The sequence below is a fragment of the Stomoxys calcitrans genome, chromosome 4 (genome assembly GCF_963082655.1).
Source record: "Stomoxys calcitrans chromosome 4, idStoCalc2.1, whole genome shotgun sequence".
Taxonomy (NCBI): domain Eukaryota; kingdom Metazoa; phylum Arthropoda; class Insecta; order Diptera; family Muscidae; genus Stomoxys; species Stomoxys calcitrans.
The window spans coordinates 100010952-100033110 of NC_081555.1; the positions used below are offsets into that span (position 1 = coordinate 100010952).

Consider the following 22159-nt stretch of genomic DNA (forward strand, 5'->3'; position numbering starts at 1 on the left):
TTTCAAATTTCAGCGAAATTGGGTATTAAATAAAGCTTTTATGGGCTTCAGACCCTTTATCGGGAGATCGGTTTATATGATGACTATATCTAAATATAGTCCGATCTGAACCATATTTGGGTCCTATGTTAGTAGGCCTAAAACTACTCACCGTTTCAAATTTCAGCAAAATCGGTTAAAAAATAAAGCTTTTATGGGCTTCAGACCCTTAATCGGGAGATCGGTCTATATGGCAGCTATATCTAGATATATTCCGATCTGAACCATATTAAGCTCGGATATCGGGAGGCTCAAAACAACTCACCGTTTCAAATTTCAGCAAAATCTGACAATAAATAAAGCTTTTATGGGCTTCAGACCCTTTGTCGGGAGATCGGTCTATATGATGGCTATATCTCAATACAGTCTGATCTGAACCATATATAGGTCAGATGTCGGGAGGCTTAAATTAACCCACTGTTTCAAATTTCAGCGAAATCGGGTATTAAATAAAGCTTTTATGGGCTTCAGACCCTTTATCGGGAGATCGGTTTATATGATGGCTATATCTTAATATAGTCCGATCTGAACCATATTTAGGTCAGATGTCGGGAGGCTTAAATTAACCCACTGTTTCAAATTTCAGCGAAATTGGGTATTAAATAAAGCTTTTATGGGCTTCAGACCCAGATCGGTCTATATGGCAGCTCTATCTCAATATAGTCCGATCTGAATAAAATTTGGGTCAGATGTTGGGAGGCTTAAACTAACCAACTGTATCAAATTTCAGCGAAATTGGGTAATAAATAAAGCTTTTATGAGCTTCAGACCCTTTATCGGGAGATCGGTCTATATGATGGCTATATCTCAATACAGTCTGATCTGAACCATATTTAGGTCAGATGTCGGGAGGCTTAAATTAACCCACTGTTTCAAATTTCAGCGAAATTGGGTATTAAATACAGCTTTTATGGGCTTCAGACCCAGATCGGTCTATATGGCAGCTCTATCTAAATATAGTCCGATCTGAATAAAATTTGGGTCTGTTGTTGGGAGGCTTAAACTAACCAACTGTATCAAATTTCAGCGAAATTGGGTAATAAATAAAGCTTTTTTGGGCTTCAGACCCTTTATCGGCAGATCGGTCTATATGATGGCTATATCTCAATACAGTCTGATCTGAACCATATTTAGGTCAGATGTCGGGAGGCTTAAATTAACCCACTGTTTCAAATTTCAGCGAAATTGGGTATTAAATACAGCTTTTATGGGCTTCAGACCCAGATCGGTCTATATGGCAGCTCTATCTAAATATAGTCCGATCTGAATAAAATTTGGGTCTGTTGTTGGGAGGCTTAAACTAACCAACTGTATCAAATTTCAGCGAAATTGGGTAATAAATAAAGCTTTTTTGGGCTTCAGACCCTTTATCGGCAGATCGGTATATATGACAGCTATATCTAAAAATTTTCCGATTTGATCCATATTTGGGTCAGATGTCGGGAAGCCTTAAGCTACTCACTGTTTCAAATTTCAGCGAAATCGAATAAAAAATAAAGCATTTATGGGCATTAGACCCTTTATCGGGAGATCGGTCTTTATGGCAGCTATATCTAAATATAGTCCGATTTGGACCGTTCAAGAACTTAACCAGCGTGCATCAAAAAGTGGTATCTGTGCCAAACTACAGTTAAATATCTCAATTTTTGAAGGCTGCAGAATGATAACATCAGACGGACGGACAGACGGATGGACGGACAACCACACGGACATCGTTAAATAGTCTTAGAATTCTACGACGATCCGAAATATATATATACTTTGTAGGGTCGGAAATTGATATTTCGATGTATTGCAAACGGAATGACAAAATGGTGGTGGGTATAAAAAAAAACTATTAAACAAGTAGGAGCGTGCCAAGTTCGGCCGGGCCGAATCTTATATACCCTCCACCAAGGATCGTATTTGTCGAGTTCTATCCGCGATATCTCTTTTTAGGCAAACAAAGAATATTGAATAAGAATTGTTATTGAAGCTATGTATATCAAATTTTAGTCCGATTCGGACCATAAATGAATGCTGAACATCGTAGAAGTCATTGTGTAATATTTCAGTTCATTCGGATAAGAATTGCACCTTGTAGGGGCTCAAGAATCAAAATCGGGAGATAGTTTTATATGGGAGCTGTATCAAGCTATTGATCGACTCAGACCATATTAGACACGTACGCTGAAGGTCATGAGAGGAGTAGTTGTACACAATTTCTGCCAAATCGGATGAGAATTGGGCGCTCTAGAGGCTCAAGAAGTCAAAATTCCAGATCGGTTTATATGGCAGCTATAACAGATTATGTACCGATTTGCACTTCATGCAAAATTTCAGCCAAATCGGATGAGAACTGTGCGCTCTATTGACTCAAGAAGTCAAGATCCAAGATCGGTTTATATGACAGCTATATCAGGTTATGCACCGATTTCACCCATACTTGGTACAGTCGGATAAGAATTGAGTCCTCAAGTGGCTCAAGAAGTCAAGATTCAAGATCGGTTTATATGGCAGCTATATCAGGCTATGGACCGATTTGAATCATACTTTGCACAGTTGTTGAAAGTCATAAGGAAATACGTCGTGCAAAATTTCAGCCAAATCAGATAGGAATTGCGCTTTCTGGGGGTTCAAGAAGTCAAGATTCAAGATCGGTTTATATGGCAGCTATATCAGGTTATGGACGGATTTCAACCATACTTTGCACAGTTGTTGAAAGTCATAACGAAATACGTCGTACGATCCCAACCGACCCAATAAGAGGTATGTGTGGAAAATTTCAAGCGGCTGGCTCGACAGACAGACGGACGAACAGACGGGCGGACAGACGTGCGGACATGGCTAGACCGACTTAAAATGTCATGACGATCAAGAATATATATATTTTATGGGGTCTCAGACGCATATTTCAAGGTGTTACAAACAGAATGACGAAATTATTGGGTTGCCCAAAAAGTAATTGCGGATTTTTTTAAAAGAAAGTAAATGCATTTTTAATAAAACTTATTTAGATTGAACTTAGAATGAACTGATAACTGACAGAAGAAAGAATGCAATTACCGAGTCACAAGTTGTGAAAAAATTTGTCAACGCCGACTATATGAAAAATCCGCAATTACTTTTTGGGCAACCCAATAGTATACCCCCATCCTATGGTGGAGGGTATAAAAAACACTAATATTGACATGAGTCATTTTCGAATGGTTTCCTTCGAGTTAGATCCACAGTATCTTTAAACGGGAACTTTTCATCAGCAGACAATGGTATGTACTCGGTAACACTACGCCCTTTGATACCAAACGATTGAATGTTATCAAAAGTAACGCCAGCCATTGGAATTGTTTATCATTTGACGAATATCGCATGTCGCGACTATTCTGCTGCTTTAACTATCTTTTCTATTATTGATGGTGTGATTTCTAAGAACTTAATTTGATTAACAAAACATGATGAACAAGAAGTAAAAAGTCAAAATTTGGCCGGGCCAAATTTTGGAAAGCCATCACCATGTGCCAGGAAAACCTTACCACACGAAGGCGAAAGATTTTCCTCCTATTAGTCTTGAGGCAAAGATCCCTAGAGATCGCCTGTCGTGGCAGCAGCTTGAATATATTGGACCACCCCAATTCCCAAAACATCCCTAAATCGGGCATATTTACCGACCATGTCAATGTGGAACTTAAATGAAAGGTATTGGGGTTAGAGCAAGAATTGATATCCACTTTTCGCACCAATTTTCTGGGGGTCTACCCCTTTCCCAAAATACCCCACAAACAGCAATTTTTTACTGATCATCGCAATATGGGGCTCAAATAAAGGTATTTGAGAATACGGGAATACGAATTTGATATCCAAATTTAGGACCATGTATTTAGGGCATCACTCCTTCCAAATGCATTTACTTTCTTTTAAAAAATCCGCAATTACTTTTTGGGCAACCCAATAGTAAAGGCAAATTCACTGAAACAGCCCTTCACGACCTAGTCGGCTACATAGAGGATACTCTCGCTGTCAAGGAATATACAATGGTAGCATTTCTTGACATTGAAGGTGTCAATCATGAAGAAGTTGAAGTTTCTAGGCATCAATTCTACCGCAAGTAATTTTCTTTATAACTTTCTTACCAAAAGATGCATTATCGCAGGCTTGAGATCTGTGGATCTAAAAAGATGGAACAGCAGAGGTGTACTGTCTCCTCTACTTTGGAATATAGCCATTAATAGTATATTATTGTCTCTGGAAGATAAAGGTGTGAAAGTGGTCGCGTATGCTAATGACGAGGCAATTGCGGTGAGGGGAAAAGTTTCCCACCACTCTAAGAGATATACTTCGGGAAGCTCTATGTCCAATATCGAAGTGGTCTACCGAAAGTAGTCTAGGCAAAAATCCGTTCAATGCTGAATTAGTTATTTTCAACAGGAGAAAAAAGTTGCCCACAGTGGCACCTGTCTCCTCGGGGAGTAGAGATACCTGGGTGTTTTGCTGGACAGGAAATTGAACTTCAAATCCAACATTCTGCCCTATACATCTTCAAGAGAGCCATTGGCAAAAGCTGGGGAATTAAACATTCACTGGGTATATACTGCGCTTGTCACACCTATATTGCTATATGGTGTTGTGGTCTGGTGGATACAAGAGTTATACAGTTTGAAAATAAAAAAATGCGAAAAAGTCTTCATTGATTAGGTTAGGTTTAGGTGCCAGTCTGCCATCGGACTCACTTAGACGTTTTCGTCCATTGTGATACCACAGGAACAGAAGAAAGAAGATGCCTTCTAGTTTCTACCGTTGAACCATACAAAGCCCTTTAAAAACCCCAACAACTTGCGAATGTTCACATCTGCTAAATCAGACAGATTCTCAAAGAAGTGAGAACCTAAAGTGGAACTCCTTCTGACTGTCAGTGCGGGTCAAACACACAAAAGGTATTCTATAGTCTTCTTCTCTTCGATGTCCTCACAGCTTGTGCAAAAGTCGTTGCTGGCCACCTTCAGTCTGTCAGCATGTTTTCCGAATAGACAGTGACCTGACATGATGCACACAATGACGGAGAATTCTATTCTTGTCAGTGACAGTAGAGCGGTAGACTTCCTCAAATCTAGATTAGGCCACATTGTTTTGGAATGCTCACAGTCCCCGTTTTTGTGACCATCTATAATCCATTGTCCTTCGGACCTGATCCTGAAAACTTAGCTTACATGTCGCTAGAGGCATACCCATATACTGAAAGGAGTCGAAACTTCTTATCGCCCAAAGGATTTCCTCAATAACCTCCTTCATTGATTAGTCTTTATTGAAAAAACTTGCTAAAATTATACCCACCACCATAGGATGGGAGAATACTAATCTAGAACACACACACCATTGAAGTACCGATAGAACAGCGCCAAACCACCCACATTGCGACGATGTTCAAGTGAGGCCATAGAGTTGGATACCCTACAGTCCCCAATCAACGCCATTGCTCTCCTCTGTACACAGTCCAATAGCTACAGGGATGATTTTGAAGCGCCAGCCCATACATGTGAGTTGTATACCATTTTCGGCCTTATGAAAGTAGTGTAGATGTGAAGAAGATCAGACGGATCAGACCTTACACCGTTTGAGGAAGCCCAAACACTTGAATACTTCTTTCGACACTTCCAATACATTTTGTTTAGCCCAACGGACATCACTTTGTATTTTCATGCCCAGACCATCAAGAGCTTCGATTGCTCAACATCTATACCTTTAATGGACAAAGATGATAGTAATGGGTCAGCGAATCGATTGTGTGACAACAAGCAGCACTGAGTCTTTCATTCGACCGCACTCAGAAATGGTCAGCAAATCCTGGCAGAGTGTATCATCATCCATTATCCGCCTCTTGTCCTCAATCTCTCGAAGAATCGGCCTATGGTCGAATGAGTACGAATGACAAAGACTACAGTCATCCACAAATAAGTAGATCGGATTCAATGTCTGACCCAACAGATCGTTGATGAAAGTAAGGCAAAGAGAGACAAGTAAAAAGGCGTTAAGTTCGGCCGGGCCGAACTTTGGATACCCACCACCTCGGGTATATATGTAAAATACCTTTCGTCAAAATCTACTACATTTTTTGATATCCGAAGGGGGCGGACGCCAGATCTCTTAGATGAGTGCACCGATTTAAGCGAAATTTTTTATGCCATCTTACGGTACCCCAAAAAAACGATAATTTTTTTTTTGGTATAAAATTTTGGGATCAAATAACATAGGGGGATGCCCCATCGTAATACCCACCCGGACGGACATGGTTCCCGATTTGGACAATATGGGTATCAAATGAAAGGTATTTAAAAGTAGTGTACGAACTTGATATACAAATTTCGTCCAAAAATGTTCGGGGGGGTCCCCCAGCCCCAAAAGTATACAAAGAGTATACAAATTTCGCCCAAAGTGTTCTTGATAGCCACCTTCAAAATGCTTGGCATTATAGGCCCAAAAAAAATTGTGTCATAGCACGCTCCCTAAACTTCCTTCAAACCAGCCATATTTGCATATTATGGCAATAAATAATAGGTATTTGATAGCAGAAAACGAATTTGGTATCCAATTTTGAGGCCAAGTGTTTGGGTGGGGGGGGGGGGTGGGTCGTCTCACCCCATAAACTCCCCCTAAACCAATTGCTATTGGCACTCAATTAAAAGAAATTTGAGAGTAGAGCACAATGCCTAGATACCCCTTAAAGAGGACATATTTGTGGATTATTACAATAAGGGGCTAAAATCTGATATATGTTTTATGGTCAAGTGTTTCAGGGACGTCTCACCTAAAGCACACATAAAGGGTGGTTTTTTTGAGGTTAGGATTTTCATGCATTAGTATTTGACAGATCACGTGGGATTTCAGACATGGTGTCAAAGAGAAAGATGCTCAGTATGCTTTGACATTTCATCATGAATAGACTTACTAACGAGCAACGCTTGCAAATCATTGAATTTTATTACCAAAATCAGTGTCCGGTTCGAAATGTGTTTCGCGCTTTACGTCCGATTTATGGTCTACATAATCGACCAAGTGAGCAAACAATTAATGCGATTGTGACCAAGTTTCGCACTCAGTTTACTTTATTGGACATTAAACCAACCACACGAATGCGTACAGTGCGTACAGAAGAGAATATTGCGTCTGTTTCTGAGAGTGTTGCTGAAGACCGTGAAATGTCGATTCGTCGCCGTTCGCAGCAATTGGGTTTGTGTTATTCGACCACATGGAAGATTTTACGCAAAGATCTTGGTGTAAAACCGTATAAAATACAGCTCGTGCAAGAACTGAAGCCGAACGATCTGCCACAACGTCGAATTTTCAGTGAATGGGCCCTAGAAAAGTTGGCAGAAAATCCGCTTTTTTATCGACAAATTTTGTTCAGCGATGAGGCTCATTTCTGGTTGAATGGCTACGTAAATAAGCAAAATTGCCGCATTTGGAGTGAAGAGCAACCAGAAGCCGTTCAAGAACTGCCCATGCATCCCGAAAAATGCACTGTTTGGTGTGGTTTGTACGCTGGTGGAATCATTGGACCGTATTTTTTCAAAGATGCTGTTGGACGCAACGTTACGGTGAATGGCGATCGCTATCGTTCGATGCTAACAAACTTTTTGTTGCCAAAAATGGAAGAACTGAACTTGGTTGACATGTGGTTTCAACAAGATGGCGCTACATGCCACACAGCTCGCGATTCTATGGCCATTTTGAGGGAAAACTTCGGAGAACAATTCATCTCAAGAAATGGACCGGTAAGTTGGCCACCAAGATCATGCGATTTGACGCCTTTAGACTATTTTTTGTGGGGCTACGTCAAGTCTAAAGTCTACAGAAATAAGCCAGCAACTATTCCAGCTTTGGAAGACAACATTTCCGAAGAAATTCGGGCTATTCCGGCTGAAATGCTCGAAAAAGTTGTCCAAAATTGGACTTTCCGAATGGACCACCTAAGACGCAGCCGCGGTCAACATTTAAATGAAATTATCTTCAAAAAGTAAATGTTATGGACCAATCTAACGTTTCAAATAAAGAACCGATGAGATTTTGCAAATTTTATGGGTTTTTTTTAAAAAAAAGTTATCAAGCTCTTAACAAATCACTCTTTATATACCGACTATACCAATATTTAGCTCATATGTGATTTTTGGAAGTAGAGTTTCAATCTGATATCCACTTTCCACTTTAGGGGCAAAAATCAAAAGAATGAAGTAGATCTAACATACAAACAATAATGGGCGGACTCCCCCCTTACCTTATTTTCAAAAATTTCAGATCTCGGAGATGGGTGGGGCATTTTAAAATTTAGTTTGTTTATAATAATTCAGTAGGCGGTAGGCGCCACCTCCAAAGCGCGCTAAATGGATATACAAACCCATGGCAGCCGGTTATACGCACCGAATTGACCCGATGGAGTTCTACGTGGGCAAGGGCTGCCGCCTCAGTGTATAACACACTACTACAACAACAAAACAATATTGACATTATGAGGCTCAAATTAAAGGTATTTGAGACTAGAGAACGAATCTGATGTATGGTGGTCCACCTTACCCCTAAATATACCCCGGTCTTATTCACCGACCATAGCAATATAAGACTCAAATGAAAGTTATTTGGGAGTGGATCACCAATATCCACATTGGATATCAAAAGTGCGGCGTGGCCGAACTTTATGCGCTTTAACTTGTTTTACTTCATACATATGTCCCCTAAGACCATGCAAAAAATGCAAATTTACTAAAAAATGCCGATTTTGAAACCATCTTTGCCCGAAAGAGTAGTTTGGGGATTTTTGTAATAAAAATCATCCCACTGTGCGATGATCGAATCGAGTGCTTATGAGGAATCAGTATGACCCTGTCAATTCGTGCATCGCGTTACTTCCACAGAGTGCTTCCGCAGACGTTGTTATATGCAACACCCGCTTTCCGTTGCTATGATTAGTCATTGCTTGTCTTTACCCGCTAGTCCATCGCCTAAGATGTCATTTACTCACCAGCTGTGGTGGGGTTACGTAAGCCACCACTATTAGTAACTTGGCGTGATCCCGACTTAGGTCTACTCGTGTAATTTTCCAATAAAAAATTGGCAGTAAAATTTGCAGCAAAATAAGCATAACCTTTGCTCTCTTGGGCTATTTATTCGCATTTAACAGCTGGTTTTCATATAACAGCTGTTCGAGGCTGCCAATTTTTATTTGGAGAAATACCTCCAGTAGAAATTTGCAAGCTCTCAGCTCTCAAAAACTCTCGCTCTCACGAACTCTCTCGCTCTCTTCAGCTGAGAAACAAAGAACGCGAACGACTTCCAGTAACAATTTGTGCTGAGCAGAGAGCCCGTGGCATTTCGAAGAGCGGCATTCTGACAGAACTGTGTATTATCCCACTGAGTGCCACATAGCCGACGAGTCCACACTGGCGCTGCATAACTTATCACAGACCAGCCAATTGTTTTGTACGTGGTCGAGACCAAAGAGCGTAAGATAATACAATAGAGGGTTTCTGCTTTGTCTTCCCCGTACCGTAAAAAAACTCGCGTTAAAGACACAACATTTTTATTGTATTCCAATTGGATTCACATTGAGGGCTGCAACATTTTCGGGTTATTATGTTTTGATTCGGGCATTCGTTCGAACATTTTTTCGTATTTTGCTTTGTTTCTTTGCAACCGAAAGTTGCAATAAAGGAAAAACGAAATATCGTAAGCAATTCAAATATGTTGTGTCTTTAAATTTTGTCACTCGTCATCACGTATTGCCCTCTAACGCCAGCTCTTATCTTTCATACGCTCTTTGCTGCAGACACGCACGTTGATATGAGTGTGAGTGTGTGTGTGTGTGTGTGATTTACATGACAGACCGCTATGTACATACATACCTGTTGCGTTTAGCACAACCATGAACACATAGCTTGTGACCACAATAACAAGAACAACCGTCATATTTAAGGAAATACAGTTAAAATACATATTAAACTGACCATGATATAACCTGGAGTTAAATTTAAAAAAAGCAAAATTGTTTCTTACTGATAACAATTGCTGCAAAACAATCGTTGAGTCGAATTTTATTTATAAACTAGTTGAACCGGGCTATGGGAAAAAATTATGCTTTGAATAGGTATTTTCAACAATTAAAGAGCCTCAAGTAAAATTGCTAAGAAGTATATGCATATCGCATGACTAACAGTTTAACAATATAAGTGCTTTTATCTGAATTCCATATGATCTTTATTGGTCTGCGAATTTTAGTTTGGAAAATGTACTCCATTCTTAAAATACTTTATTTCAGCCCTATATTCTCATGATGTCTGATTAGGGGTATTTTCGGGGCTGAGGTAGTCCCTCAGACACTTGGCCCTGAAAAAACTATCAGCATCGTGCTCTTCTCTCAAATACCATTTACTTAAACCCCATTTTGCTTTTGGTTTAAGGGGAGTTTGCACGATGAGACGTCCCCCAAACACATGGCCCCAAAAATCTCAAATACCTTTCATTTGAGCCACATATTGGCATGGTTGAAAAATTTTTACCCCTTGGGGGGTATTTTGGGGAAGGGGTGATGCCCTAAATACCTGGTCCTACATTTGAATACCAAATTCGTATTCTACTCCCAAATACCTTTATTTGAGCCCCATATTCCTATGGTCAGTAAAAAATTGCTGTTTGTGGGGAATTTTGAGAAAGGGGTAGATCCCCAGAAAATTGGTCCCGAAAGTTGGTATCAATTCCTGCTCTACCCCCCAATACCTTTCATTGAAGCTCCACATTGACATGGTCGGTAAATATGCCCGATTTAGGGGTGTTTTGGGGTTTGGGGTGGTCCCCCAAACACTAAGCCCGGAAAATATATCAGCAACGTTCTCTATTCTCATATATCTATATATCATTTATTATTTCTAATCTCATTTAAATATGTCCGATTTGGGATATTGGCCCTAAAAACTATTAATACTTAGTTCCACTCTCTTTAAGGCTCAAATTGTCTTGGTGAGCAAATACGTCCTATTTGGGGGTTGTAATGGTGGTGGGACGTCCCCTAGACAGTTGGTCCCTTATGTAGATATCAGATACGTGGTCTACTCCCAAATACCTTTAATTTGAGCCCCATATTTCCATATTCGTTGGGGTGGTGAGGTGGCCCCATACACACTTTTTCCCGAATATTGATATCAGGTTCGTGCTTTTCTTCCAAAAGCCTTTTATTTGAGCCCCATATTGCTATTGTAATAAATTTGTCCTCTTTGGGGATTGTTTTTGGAAGGGGAGGCCCCTCATACACTTGGTGCCACATTTGGATATCGGATTCGTATTCTACACTTAAATACCTTTTATTTGGGCCCCATATTGCCATGGTCAGTAAATAAGTCCTGTTTGGGAGTGTTTTGGGGAAGGGGAGGGCCCCCACATTTGGATATCAGATTCGCAAATACCTTTCATTTGAGTCCCATATTGCCTTGGTCGGTAAATATGTCCGATTTAGGGGTGTTTTGGGGGTTGGGGTGGTCCCCCTAACATTTAATCCGACAATTGGATATCAGATACGTTTGCTAATCCTAAATACCTTTCATTTGAGTCCCATATTGTCGTGATTGGTCTAAATATATATTTGGTTGGTTTTGGGGTGGGGCGGCCCCCCTAGGTACCCTATCCGAAATTTGGTACCCTATCCAAATTTTAATTTTTAGGGTATTATAAGAGAGCACACAAAATTTCGCTTAAATCGCACCACCCAACACCGAGAACTGGCGTTTCTGAAAATTAGGTTAAGGGGGAGGGTCCGCACCCCCTTCAGATATCAAAAAATGTAGTACCCTATTTTAACCATGGGATCATTATGCACAATCAGTGAAAATTTTATGGAAATTGGTGTAGCCGTTTTTGAGTCTATAAGGAACACACAAACAAATACAAATTGATTTTTATACCCTCCACCATAGGATGGGGGTATACTAATTTCGTCATTCTGTTTGTAACTCCTCGAAATAGTCGTCTAAGACCCCATAAAGTATATATATTCTTGATCGTCATGACATTTTAAGTCGAACTAGATATGTCCGTCTGTCCATCCGTCCGTCTGTCTGCCGAAAGCACACTAACTTTCGAAGGAGTAAAGCTCGGCGCTTGAAATTTTGTTCAAATACTTCTTATTAGTGTAGGTCGGTTGGGTTAAAAAATGGGCTATATGGGTCCACGTTTCGATATAGCTGCCTTATAAACCGATCTGGGATCTTGATTTCTTGAGCCGCTCAAGGGCACAATTCTTATCCGATTTGGCTGAAACTTTGCATGAGGTGTTTTATTATGACTTCCAACAACTGTGTTACGAATAGTTCAAATCGGTTCATAACCTGATATAGCTGCCTTATAAACCGATCTGGGATCTTGATTTCTTGAGCCGCTAAAGGGCACAATTCTTATCCGATTTGGCTGAAATTTTGCATGAGGTGTTTTATCATGACTTCCAACAACTGTGTTACGAATAGTTCAAATCGGTTCATAACCTGATATAGCTGCCATATAAATCGATCTGGGGTCTTGACTTCTTGAGCCGCTAGAGGGCACAATTCTTATCCGATTTGGCAGAAATTTCGCACGACATGCTTTGTTATGACTTCCAACAGCTGTGCTGAGTATGGTTGTAATCTGTCCATAACCTGATATAGCTGCCATATAAACCGATCTGGGGTCTTGACTTTTTGAGCGTCTAGAATGCGCAATTCCTATCCGATTTGGCTGAAATTTTGCACGACGTGTTTTGTTATGGCTTCCAACAACTGTGTTAAGAATAGTTCAAATCGGTTCATAACCTGATATAGCTGCCATATAAATCGATCTGGGGTCTTGACTTTTTGAGCGTCTAGAATGCGCAATACCTATCCGATTTGGCTGAAATTTTGCGTGAGGTGTTTTGTCATGACTTCCAACAGCTGTGCTGAGTATGGTTGTAATCTGTCCATAACCTGATATAGCTGCCATATAAACTGATCTGGGATCTTGACTTCTTGACCCTCTAAAAGGCGCAAGTATTATCCGATTTGGCTGAAATTTTCTACAACGGCTTCTCTCATGACCTTTAACATACGTGTCGAATATGGCAGGAATCGGATTATAGCCTAATACGGCTCCCCTATAAACCCATCTCCCTATTTTACTTCTTCAGTCCTAAAGTGAGCAATTCTTACTAGATTTGGCTCAAATTTTACACAATGACTTCTACTATGGTCTTTTAAATATTTTTGAAGCTTTTTTTTTGTAACAACAACTATATTTTCATTTTATTCCTTCTATTTTCAGTGCTGCGGCAAATTCATAGTCACACCGAAACTAATGACACGCGCCAGTCGCCGCACCATAGTCATGCATCCTTTGCCTCGTGTCTTTGAGATAAGCAAAGATTTCGATTCGGATCCTAGAGCAGCTTACTTCCGTCAAGCGGAATATGGCATGTACATTCGCATGGCCCTTTTGGCCATGGTGGTGGGTTGTCGCAACTGATATGAAGCACCACAAACGCCGCCGCCGCCGCCGCCAAATATTTCAGAAGAAGGACGACTTTGATGTTTTTCAGAAACCAACTTTTCCATTAACCGAAAACAGGACACATGAATACACTTATGAAGTGTGACATCCAGTTCATTTTAACCATTTTTTCTATACAATTTTTATATGAATCTAACCTACATACTAAACCTAACCTACATACTAATCTAACCTACTATACTAAAGTTAGTTGATAAGATAAAACGTCAAAAAATTTTTGATACGCTGAAATAATGTTTTTTTTTTTTATACCCCACATCATAGGATGGGGGCATATTTATATCGTCATTCCGTTTTTTTTTTTTTTTTTTTTTGTTGTAGCAGTGTGTTGTGTTCTATCTTTCGTCTGCTTGGTTCTGTTGTGGTGCGCCCAGAGGTATCTGGGTCTAGCTGGGCAGTTAAAAAGATGACGTGTGCCGTGTGCTCCCTGGTCACAAACGAGACATACATCCTGCCCGTAGTTATATCTTCGCACGGGTTGGATCTTTGGATGTACGGAGGCTTAAAATAACCCACTGTTTAAGATTTCAGCGAAATCGGGTAATAAATAAAGCTTTTATGGTCTTCAGACCCTTTATCGGGAGATCGATCTATATGGTAGCTATATCTAACCTCCCCCTTACCCTAATGTTCAGAAACGCCAGATCTCGGTGATGGGTGGTGCGATTTAAGCGAAATTTTTATAGTACCCTAAAAATAAAAATTTGGTATCCAAATTTCGGATGGGGTACCTAGGGGGGCTGCCCCACCCCCAAAACCTACCAAACATATATTTAGACCAATCACGACAATATGGGACTCAAATGATAGGTATTTAGGGTAAGAAAACATATCTGATATCCAATTGTCGGATCAAGTGTTAGGGGGACCACCCCAACCCCCCAAAAAACACCCCTAAATCGGTCATATTTACCGACCATGGCAATATGGGATTCAAATGAAAGGTATTTGCGAGTAGAATACGATACAATTTTTGTCCGATTTGGCTTAAATTTTGCGTGTAGTTTTCTGTTTTGACATTTAACAAATCTGCCAAATACGGTCCTTATCGGTATATAACCTGATGTAGCTCCCATATAAACCGATCTCCCGATTTGACTTCTTGAGCCCTTACAAGCCGCAATTGTAGTCCGATTTGGCTGAAATTTTGCACATGGTGTTTTATTATGACTTCCAACAACTGTGACAAGTACGGTCCTTATCGGTATATAACCTGATATAGCTCCCATATAAACCGATCTCCCGATTTGACTTCTTGAGTCCTTACAAGCCGCAATTGTAGTCCGATTTGGCTGAAATTTTGCATATGGTGTTTTATTATGACGTCCAACAACTGTGACAAGTACGGTCCTTATCAGTATATATCCTGATATAGCTCCCATAAAAACCAATCTACCGATTTGACTTCTTGAGCCCTTACAAGCCGCAATTGGTGTTTTATTATGACTTCCAACAACTGTGACAAGTACGGTCCTTATCGGTATACAGGGTGGCTGATGAATATTGCTACAATGATGAATATTGCTACATTTTTTTTTCGGTGTATGGAATACATTTTTCTTTTATTCATGTTAAATTAAATTATTAAATTAATTATTAAATTATTATTAATTAAATTAATTAATTAATTAATTAAATTAATTATTAAATTATTATTATTAAATAGAAAAAAAGTTATTACATTTTTTTTTGGTAGCGGCTTTCATCAGCCACCCTGTATAACCTGATATAGCTCCCATATAAACCGATCTCCCGATTTGACTTCTTGAGCCCTTACAAGCCGCAATTGTAGTCCGATTTGGCTGAAATTTTGCACATGGTGTTTTATTATGACTTCCAACAACTGTGACAAGTACGGTCCTTATCGGTATATAACCTGACATAGCTCCCATATAAACCAATCTACCGATTTGACTTCTTGAGCCCTTACAGGCCGCAATTGTTGTCCGATTTGGCTGAAATTTTGCACATGGTGTTTTATTATGACTTCCAACAACTGTGACAAGTACGGTCCTTATCGGTGTATAACCTGATATAGCTCCCATATAAACCGATCTCCCGATTTGACTTCTTGAGCCCTTACAGGCCGCAATTGTTGTCCAATTTGGCTGAAATTTTGCAAACAGTATTCTGTTATGACTTCCAACAACTGTGCCAAGTACGGTCCTAATGGGTCTACAACCTGATATAGCTACCATATAAACCGATCTCCCGATTTGACTTATCGAGCCGTTAGCCACCGCAATTTTTGCCCAATTTGGCTGAAATTTTGCATGCGGTGTTCTGTTATGACGTTTAACAACTGTGCCTAGTACGGTCTAAATAGGTCTATAACCTGATATAGCTCCCATATAAACCGATCTCCCCATTTGACTTCTTGAGCCCTTACAAGCCGCAATTGTAGTCCGATTTGGCAGAAATTTTGCATATGGTGTTTTATTATGACTTTCAACAACTGTGACAAGTACGGTCCTTATCGGTATATAACCTGATATAGCTCCCATATAAACCGATCTCCCGATTTGACTTCTTGAGCCCTTACAAGCCGCAATTGTAGTCCGATTTGGCTGAAATTTTGCACATGGTGTTTTATTATGACTTCCAACAACTGTGACAAGTACGGTCCTTATCGGTATATAACCTGATATAGCTCCCATATAAACCGATCTCCCGATTTGACTTCTTGAGCCCTTACAGGCCGCAATTGTTGTCCGATTTGGCTGAAATTTTGCATGCGGTGTTCTGTTATGACTTCCAACAACTGTGACAAGTACGGTCCTAATGGGTCTACAACCTGATATAGCTCCCATATAAACCGATCTCCCGATTTGACTTCTTGAGCCCTTACAGGCCGCAATTGTTGTCCGATTTGGCTGAAATTTTGCATGCGGTGTTCTGTTATGACGTTTAACAACTGTGCCTAGTACGGTCTAAATAGGTCTATAACCTGATATAGCTCCCATATAAACCGATCTCCCCATTTGACTTCTTGAGCCCTTACAAGCCGCAATTGTAGTCCGATTTGGCAGAAATTTTGCATATGGTGTTTTATTATGACTTTCAACAACTGTGACAAGTACGGTCCTTATCGGTATATAACCTGATATAGCTCCCATATAAATCGATCTCCCGATTTGACTTCTTGAGCCCTTACAAGCCGCAATTGTAGTCCGATTTGGCTGAAATTTTGCACATGGTGTTTTATTATGACTTCCAACAACTGTGACAAGTACGGTCCTTATCGGTATATAACCTGATATAGCTCCCATATAAACCGATCTCCCGATTTGACTTCTTGAGCCCTTACAGGCCGCAATTGTTGTCCGATTTGGCTGAAATTTTGCATGCGGTGTTCTGTTATGACTTCCAACAACTGTGACAAGTACGGTCCTAATGGGTCTACAACCTGATATAGCTCCCATATAAACCGATCTCCCGATTTGACTTCTTGAGCCCTTACAGGCCGCAATTGTTGTCCGATTTGGCTGAAATTTTGCATGCGGTGTTCTGTTATGACGTTTAACAACTGTGCCTAGTACGGTCTAAATAGGTCTATAACCTGATATAGCTCCCATATAATCCGATCTCCCGATTTGACTTCTTGAGCCCTTACAGGCCGCAATTGTTGTCCGATTTGGCTGAAATTTTGCAAACGGTATTCTGTTATGACTTCCAACAACTGTGACAAGTACGGTCCTAATGGCTCTACAACCTGATATAGCTACCATATAAACCGATCTCCCGATTTGACTTATCGAGCCGTTAGCCACCGCAATTTTTGCCCAATTTGGCTGAAATTTTGCATGCGGTGTTCTGTTATGAGGTTTAACAACTGTGCCTAGTACGGTATAAATAGGTCTATAACCTGATATAGCTCCCATTTAAACCAGTCTCTCCATAATCCTTGTTCGGTGTCTAGAAGCTTTAGGGTTTGTTGGCAGAATTATTGCCTTTGCTGAACGTCGCTGATCTATGGTGGTGGGTCTTCACAAGTTTGGTAGCCTGTCCATTGTAGCAAGTTTTGTGTACTGGACACTTCAATCAACCACAGCTGCCTCTCTATGTACACTTATTGTTCCTGCTTACTATGCATTATGGAATGCGTTCACATTAGCAAAAATAAACAAAAATTCGATACAGCCTTCAAGCGTTTGATTTATGTTGAACGTAGGCCGTGCGTCAACACAAAACTCTGGTTTGCTCCAACAAAAAAGTAATAGAAGGGAGCCTAATGTGAATGTTTTATATGGCATCGCAATTAATTTTATTGACTTTTCAGTTAATTGAAATGCATCTCAAATGCTTTACTTGTGTGTGTGCACCTTGTTACATCTATTTGTTGCCAATTAATGGTGGGCAGTTACGCCCAAAAGGAAACACTTGCTCAACAATATTCATTCATTCTTTGTTCGCTTAAAACTCACTTTTTTTTATTAATTTTTGCTTTCTTAGACGTTTTTTTTATTAAATCTCAATGAGATACAAGAACAACAGCAAGTAAAAATTCACTGACCCCACTTTTGATGTCTTCTGGTTTTTTAATGCAAAACCCACGTGGTTTTTGTGACAGAGAAAACGAAAGCCGCGAAACGAAAGCTGAACTTTCTGAATTGGCCGCTGGTAGACGACTGATTTTTTCACTCTCAACAATTCTCAACTTTCTTAATGCGCTTTATTCAGTTTAGCTTTGTGAATATGCGATTGAAATAAATAACCCTGCGTTTCCAAAGTCACTCTTTGAGTATTCACTAATACAAACACATACATAGTTGTACGCAAAGAGTGGGTTGCTGCTTCAAAGCAGAGAGGGTGGGTGAAAAAGGAGAAGAGTTGGCATTCGAGCGAAATTCGGGATCAAAGTGGGTGAGAATTAGATGAGCCAGCTTCTGCTTAGTCTTCTCAATACCGTAAAACAACTCGCGTTAAAGACACAAAAGAGCGTAAGAAATAGAAGAGAGGGTTTCTGCTTTGTCTTACCCATACCGTAAGATAGCTCGCGTTAAAGACACCACATTTTTATTGTATTCCAATTGGATTCACATTGAGGGTTGCAACATCCGAAAGTTGGAATAAAGGAAAATAGAAATATCGTAAGCAATTCAAACATGTTGTGTCTTTAAATTTTGTCACTCGTCATCACGTATTGCCCTCTAACGCCAGCTCTCATCTTTCTTACGCTCTTTGGTCGAGACAAGGTTTCTTTATCAGCACCCCAAGTTCTGCCGGCAAATGACTTGAGGACCTTGTTTCTACTTTTGACTTTATCACCAATTGCTGTGGCAACTAAGTTCGTTTGCAGGAAATGGTCAGCAGCCATGTTGGTGGTTTCTTGTTTGCAAAAGAATTGTGCCGTAATTTTGCTTATATACATGAAAGCCTTTACTTACCTTTACTCCATGTTCCACATAAAAATCTCCCGTACCCATGGAAGCATACAGTTTATAGCCCATCTTAGCCAGATCTCGAATGGAAGGTAAAAGTTCCATTTTATGCTGCAAGAGAGAGAGAGAGTGGAATCAATAGAAAAAAACCCACAATAGAAACCCTCACGCACCCACCTTGAAACTTCCAATAGACAAAAGTATGGCTTTTTTGGGTATCTGGAACCCAGTGGACATCATACCCTTCAAATAGGCCTCGTAACGATTATCACCAAAGCAGGCCACCTCTCCGGTGGAGGCCATTTCTACACCCAACTGCACATCGGCACCGGCCAGGCGCGAAAAACTGAATTGGGGCACTTTGACGCCCACCTTGCCTACGCCATGTAAAACGTCTATCGGCTCCACTGGCAAGCCCATAATGGCCCTGGTGGCAGTGGCCACAAAATCATGGTTCAACGTCTTGGAGACAAAGGGGAAGGAGCGGGAAACACGAACATTACACTCAATAACCTTGAGTTCATTATTTTTGGCTATAATCTGCATATTGAATGGACCCGTTACATCTAAGAGGCCAGCCAGATCACTGGTTATTCTCTTGATATTCTCCAAAGTTTCGGCGTTCAAATCCTGGGGTGGTGTCACCAAGGTAGCATCGCCCGAGTGAACGCCGGCATTCTCCACATGCTCCGAAACGGCCATGCATAAAATTTCACCATCCGCGGCCACAGCATCCACATCGATTTCCTTGGCTTCGGTAAGGAATTTTGATATAACCACCGGATGTTCTTTACTAACCAGCGAGGCAGCACTGAGATAAGTCAGCAGATCTTGATCCGAATAGGCCACATTCATGGCTGCCCCGGAGAGAACATAGGAAGGCCGGACAAGACAGGGATAACCCACTTCCTCACAGAATTTGATGGCACTTTCATGATTGGTTAGCTCTTTCCAGCGAGGCTGTAGAATGCCTTTGCGATCCAACATGCGGGAGAATTTAAAACGATTCTCTGCCGAATCTATGGATTCGGGAGAGGTGCCCAGCACCTTGGCCTGCTGGCGATGTAAGTCCATGGCTATATTATTGGGCAGCTGACCACCCATAGAGAGGATGATGCCCTCGGAATGCTCCAGTTCATAGATGTCCATGACTACTTCAAAACTGATCTCCTCGAAATACAAACGGTCACACATATCATAGTCGGTGGACACCGTCTCCGGGTTGTAGTTGATCATGATGGTAGCCTTGCCAAGATTTCGCAGCTCTCTCAGACAGCCCACGGCACACCAATCAAATTCCACCGAGGAGCCAATGCGATAGACACCAGAACCCACCACTATGGTGTAGCCTCCAGGAAACTCGATGTCATTTTCCGACGCATTATAGGTGAGATAGAGGTAATTGGTGGCTGCTGGCCACTCCCCGGCCACAGTATCGATTTGCTTGACAAATGGTACGATGCCGGCCTCTTTGCGCTGCTGGCGTATGGCCAATTCGGTGACCTTTATGGCTTCCGCCAATTGTTTGTCGGAAAAACCCATACGTTTGGCTTGCCACAGTTGCTCTATGGTTAGAGTGCTGCCAGATTCCTCCAATTGATTGTAGAACTGAATGATGTTCTGCATTTTATTCAGGAACCAGCGATCGATTTTGGTCAGCGAATGCAATTCATCCACCGAGTAGTCGGCTTTGAGGGCGGCGGCCAGGACAAAGGGTCTCTTGTCGGTGGGTTCCTTCAGCTCTTCCACATTTACCTGCTGCAGATGGGGATCAAAGCCTGTCACTGCATTATCCACCATACGTAGGGCCTTCTGAAAAGCCTCCTCGAAATTGCGGCCAATGGCCATGACCTCGCCCACACTCTTCATGGAGCTGCCTATGTTCTTGCTGACACGTATAAACTTGGCCAAATCCCAACGTGGTATCTTGACCACACAATAATCCAGCGAGGGTTCAAAGCAGGCAGTGGTCACTCCCGTCACAGAGTTCTTTATGGAGGGCAGGGGCACACCCAACGACAACTTGGCAGCCACATAGGCCAAGGGATATCCAGTGGCCTTGCTGGCCAAGGCAGAACTGCGTGACAGACGGGCATTCACTTCAATGATGTAGTACTCCTCGGAATGGGGATTCAAGGCATACTGGATGTTGCATTCACCCACCACACCAAAATGCCGTATGACCTTTAGGGCTGTGGAACGCAGCATATTGTACTCCCTGTTGTTGAGAGTCTGTGAGGGAGCCACCACAATGCTTTCGCCCGTATGAATGCCCAAAGGATCCAGATTCTCCATGTTGCACACCGTTATGCAATTGTCAAAGGCATCTCGCACCACCTCATACTCCACCTCCTTCCAGCCCTTTAGGGACTTGTCAATAATCAATTGGCTGGAATGGGCCAAGGCCTGGCGGGCCAGGATCTCGAGCTCCTCTTCGCTGTCGGCAAATCCAGAACCCAGCCCACCCAGGGAAAAGGCAGCTCTGGCCATTACAGGATATCCTATGCGCTGGGCCGCCTTCAAAGCCTCCTCCACCGAATAGACCGCTTCCGAGGGAGCCACCTGTTCTCCGATTTCATTGACGCGCTCGGCAAAAATCTTACGATCCTCGGTCTCAATAATAGATTTGATGGGTGTGCCCAAAATCTTGACATTATATTTGGAAAACACCCCAGAGCGCTCCAGCTCCACACCACAATTCAAGGCGGTTTGTCCTCCGAAGGTCAAGAGCACTCCATTGGGTCTTTCGGCCTTGATGACCTGCTCCACATATTCAGGCGTCAAAGGCAAGAAGTAGCACTTATCTGCCAAGCCCTTGGAAGTCTGCACAGTGGCTATGTTGGGATTGATGAGCACCGTTTGTATTTTTTCCTCCTTCATGGCCTTAATGGCCTGAGAACCAGAATAATCAAATTCGCCCGCCTGGCCTATGGATAGACCACCAGAGCCCAAAATCAAAACTTTTCGAGGTCTCTTCTCCAACAGGGACTCGGGCTTGGGTGAATACATCAGACGTTGAGTCAACTGTTGGCGCAAGCTTAAGGATTTTCCCGCTATGGCAGGTTTTTTGATAGCATCCAAGAAGACATCGAAAAGTAATTCCAGATCCTCAGGGCCAGCAGTATGCTCGGGATGGAATTGCACCGAAAAGTAGGGTTTGTGCTTGTGGATGATACCTAGGCAAATAAACAAAATTGGAGAAAATTCCT

The 22159-nt window shown here is 41.5% G+C and overlaps 1 protein-coding gene across 7 annotated transcripts in view; it reads right to left on the reverse strand.

Moving 5' to 3' along the window:
* Positions 1-22159, reverse strand: part of LOC106090811 (CAD protein) — a 96505-nt gene that overhangs the window by 43948 nt on the left and 30398 nt on the right. For all 7 annotated transcript variants that reach the window (XM_059366647.1, XM_059366649.1, XM_059366646.1 and 4 more), the window contains exons 3-4: positions 19128-22126; positions 18957-19061 (exon numbers count right to left, since the gene is read on the reverse strand). In XM_059366647.1, coding sequence (XP_059222630.1) covers positions 18957-19061; positions 19128-22126 — 3104 coding nt within the window. The remainder of the gene's footprint in view (positions 1-18956; positions 19062-19127; positions 22127-22159) is intronic.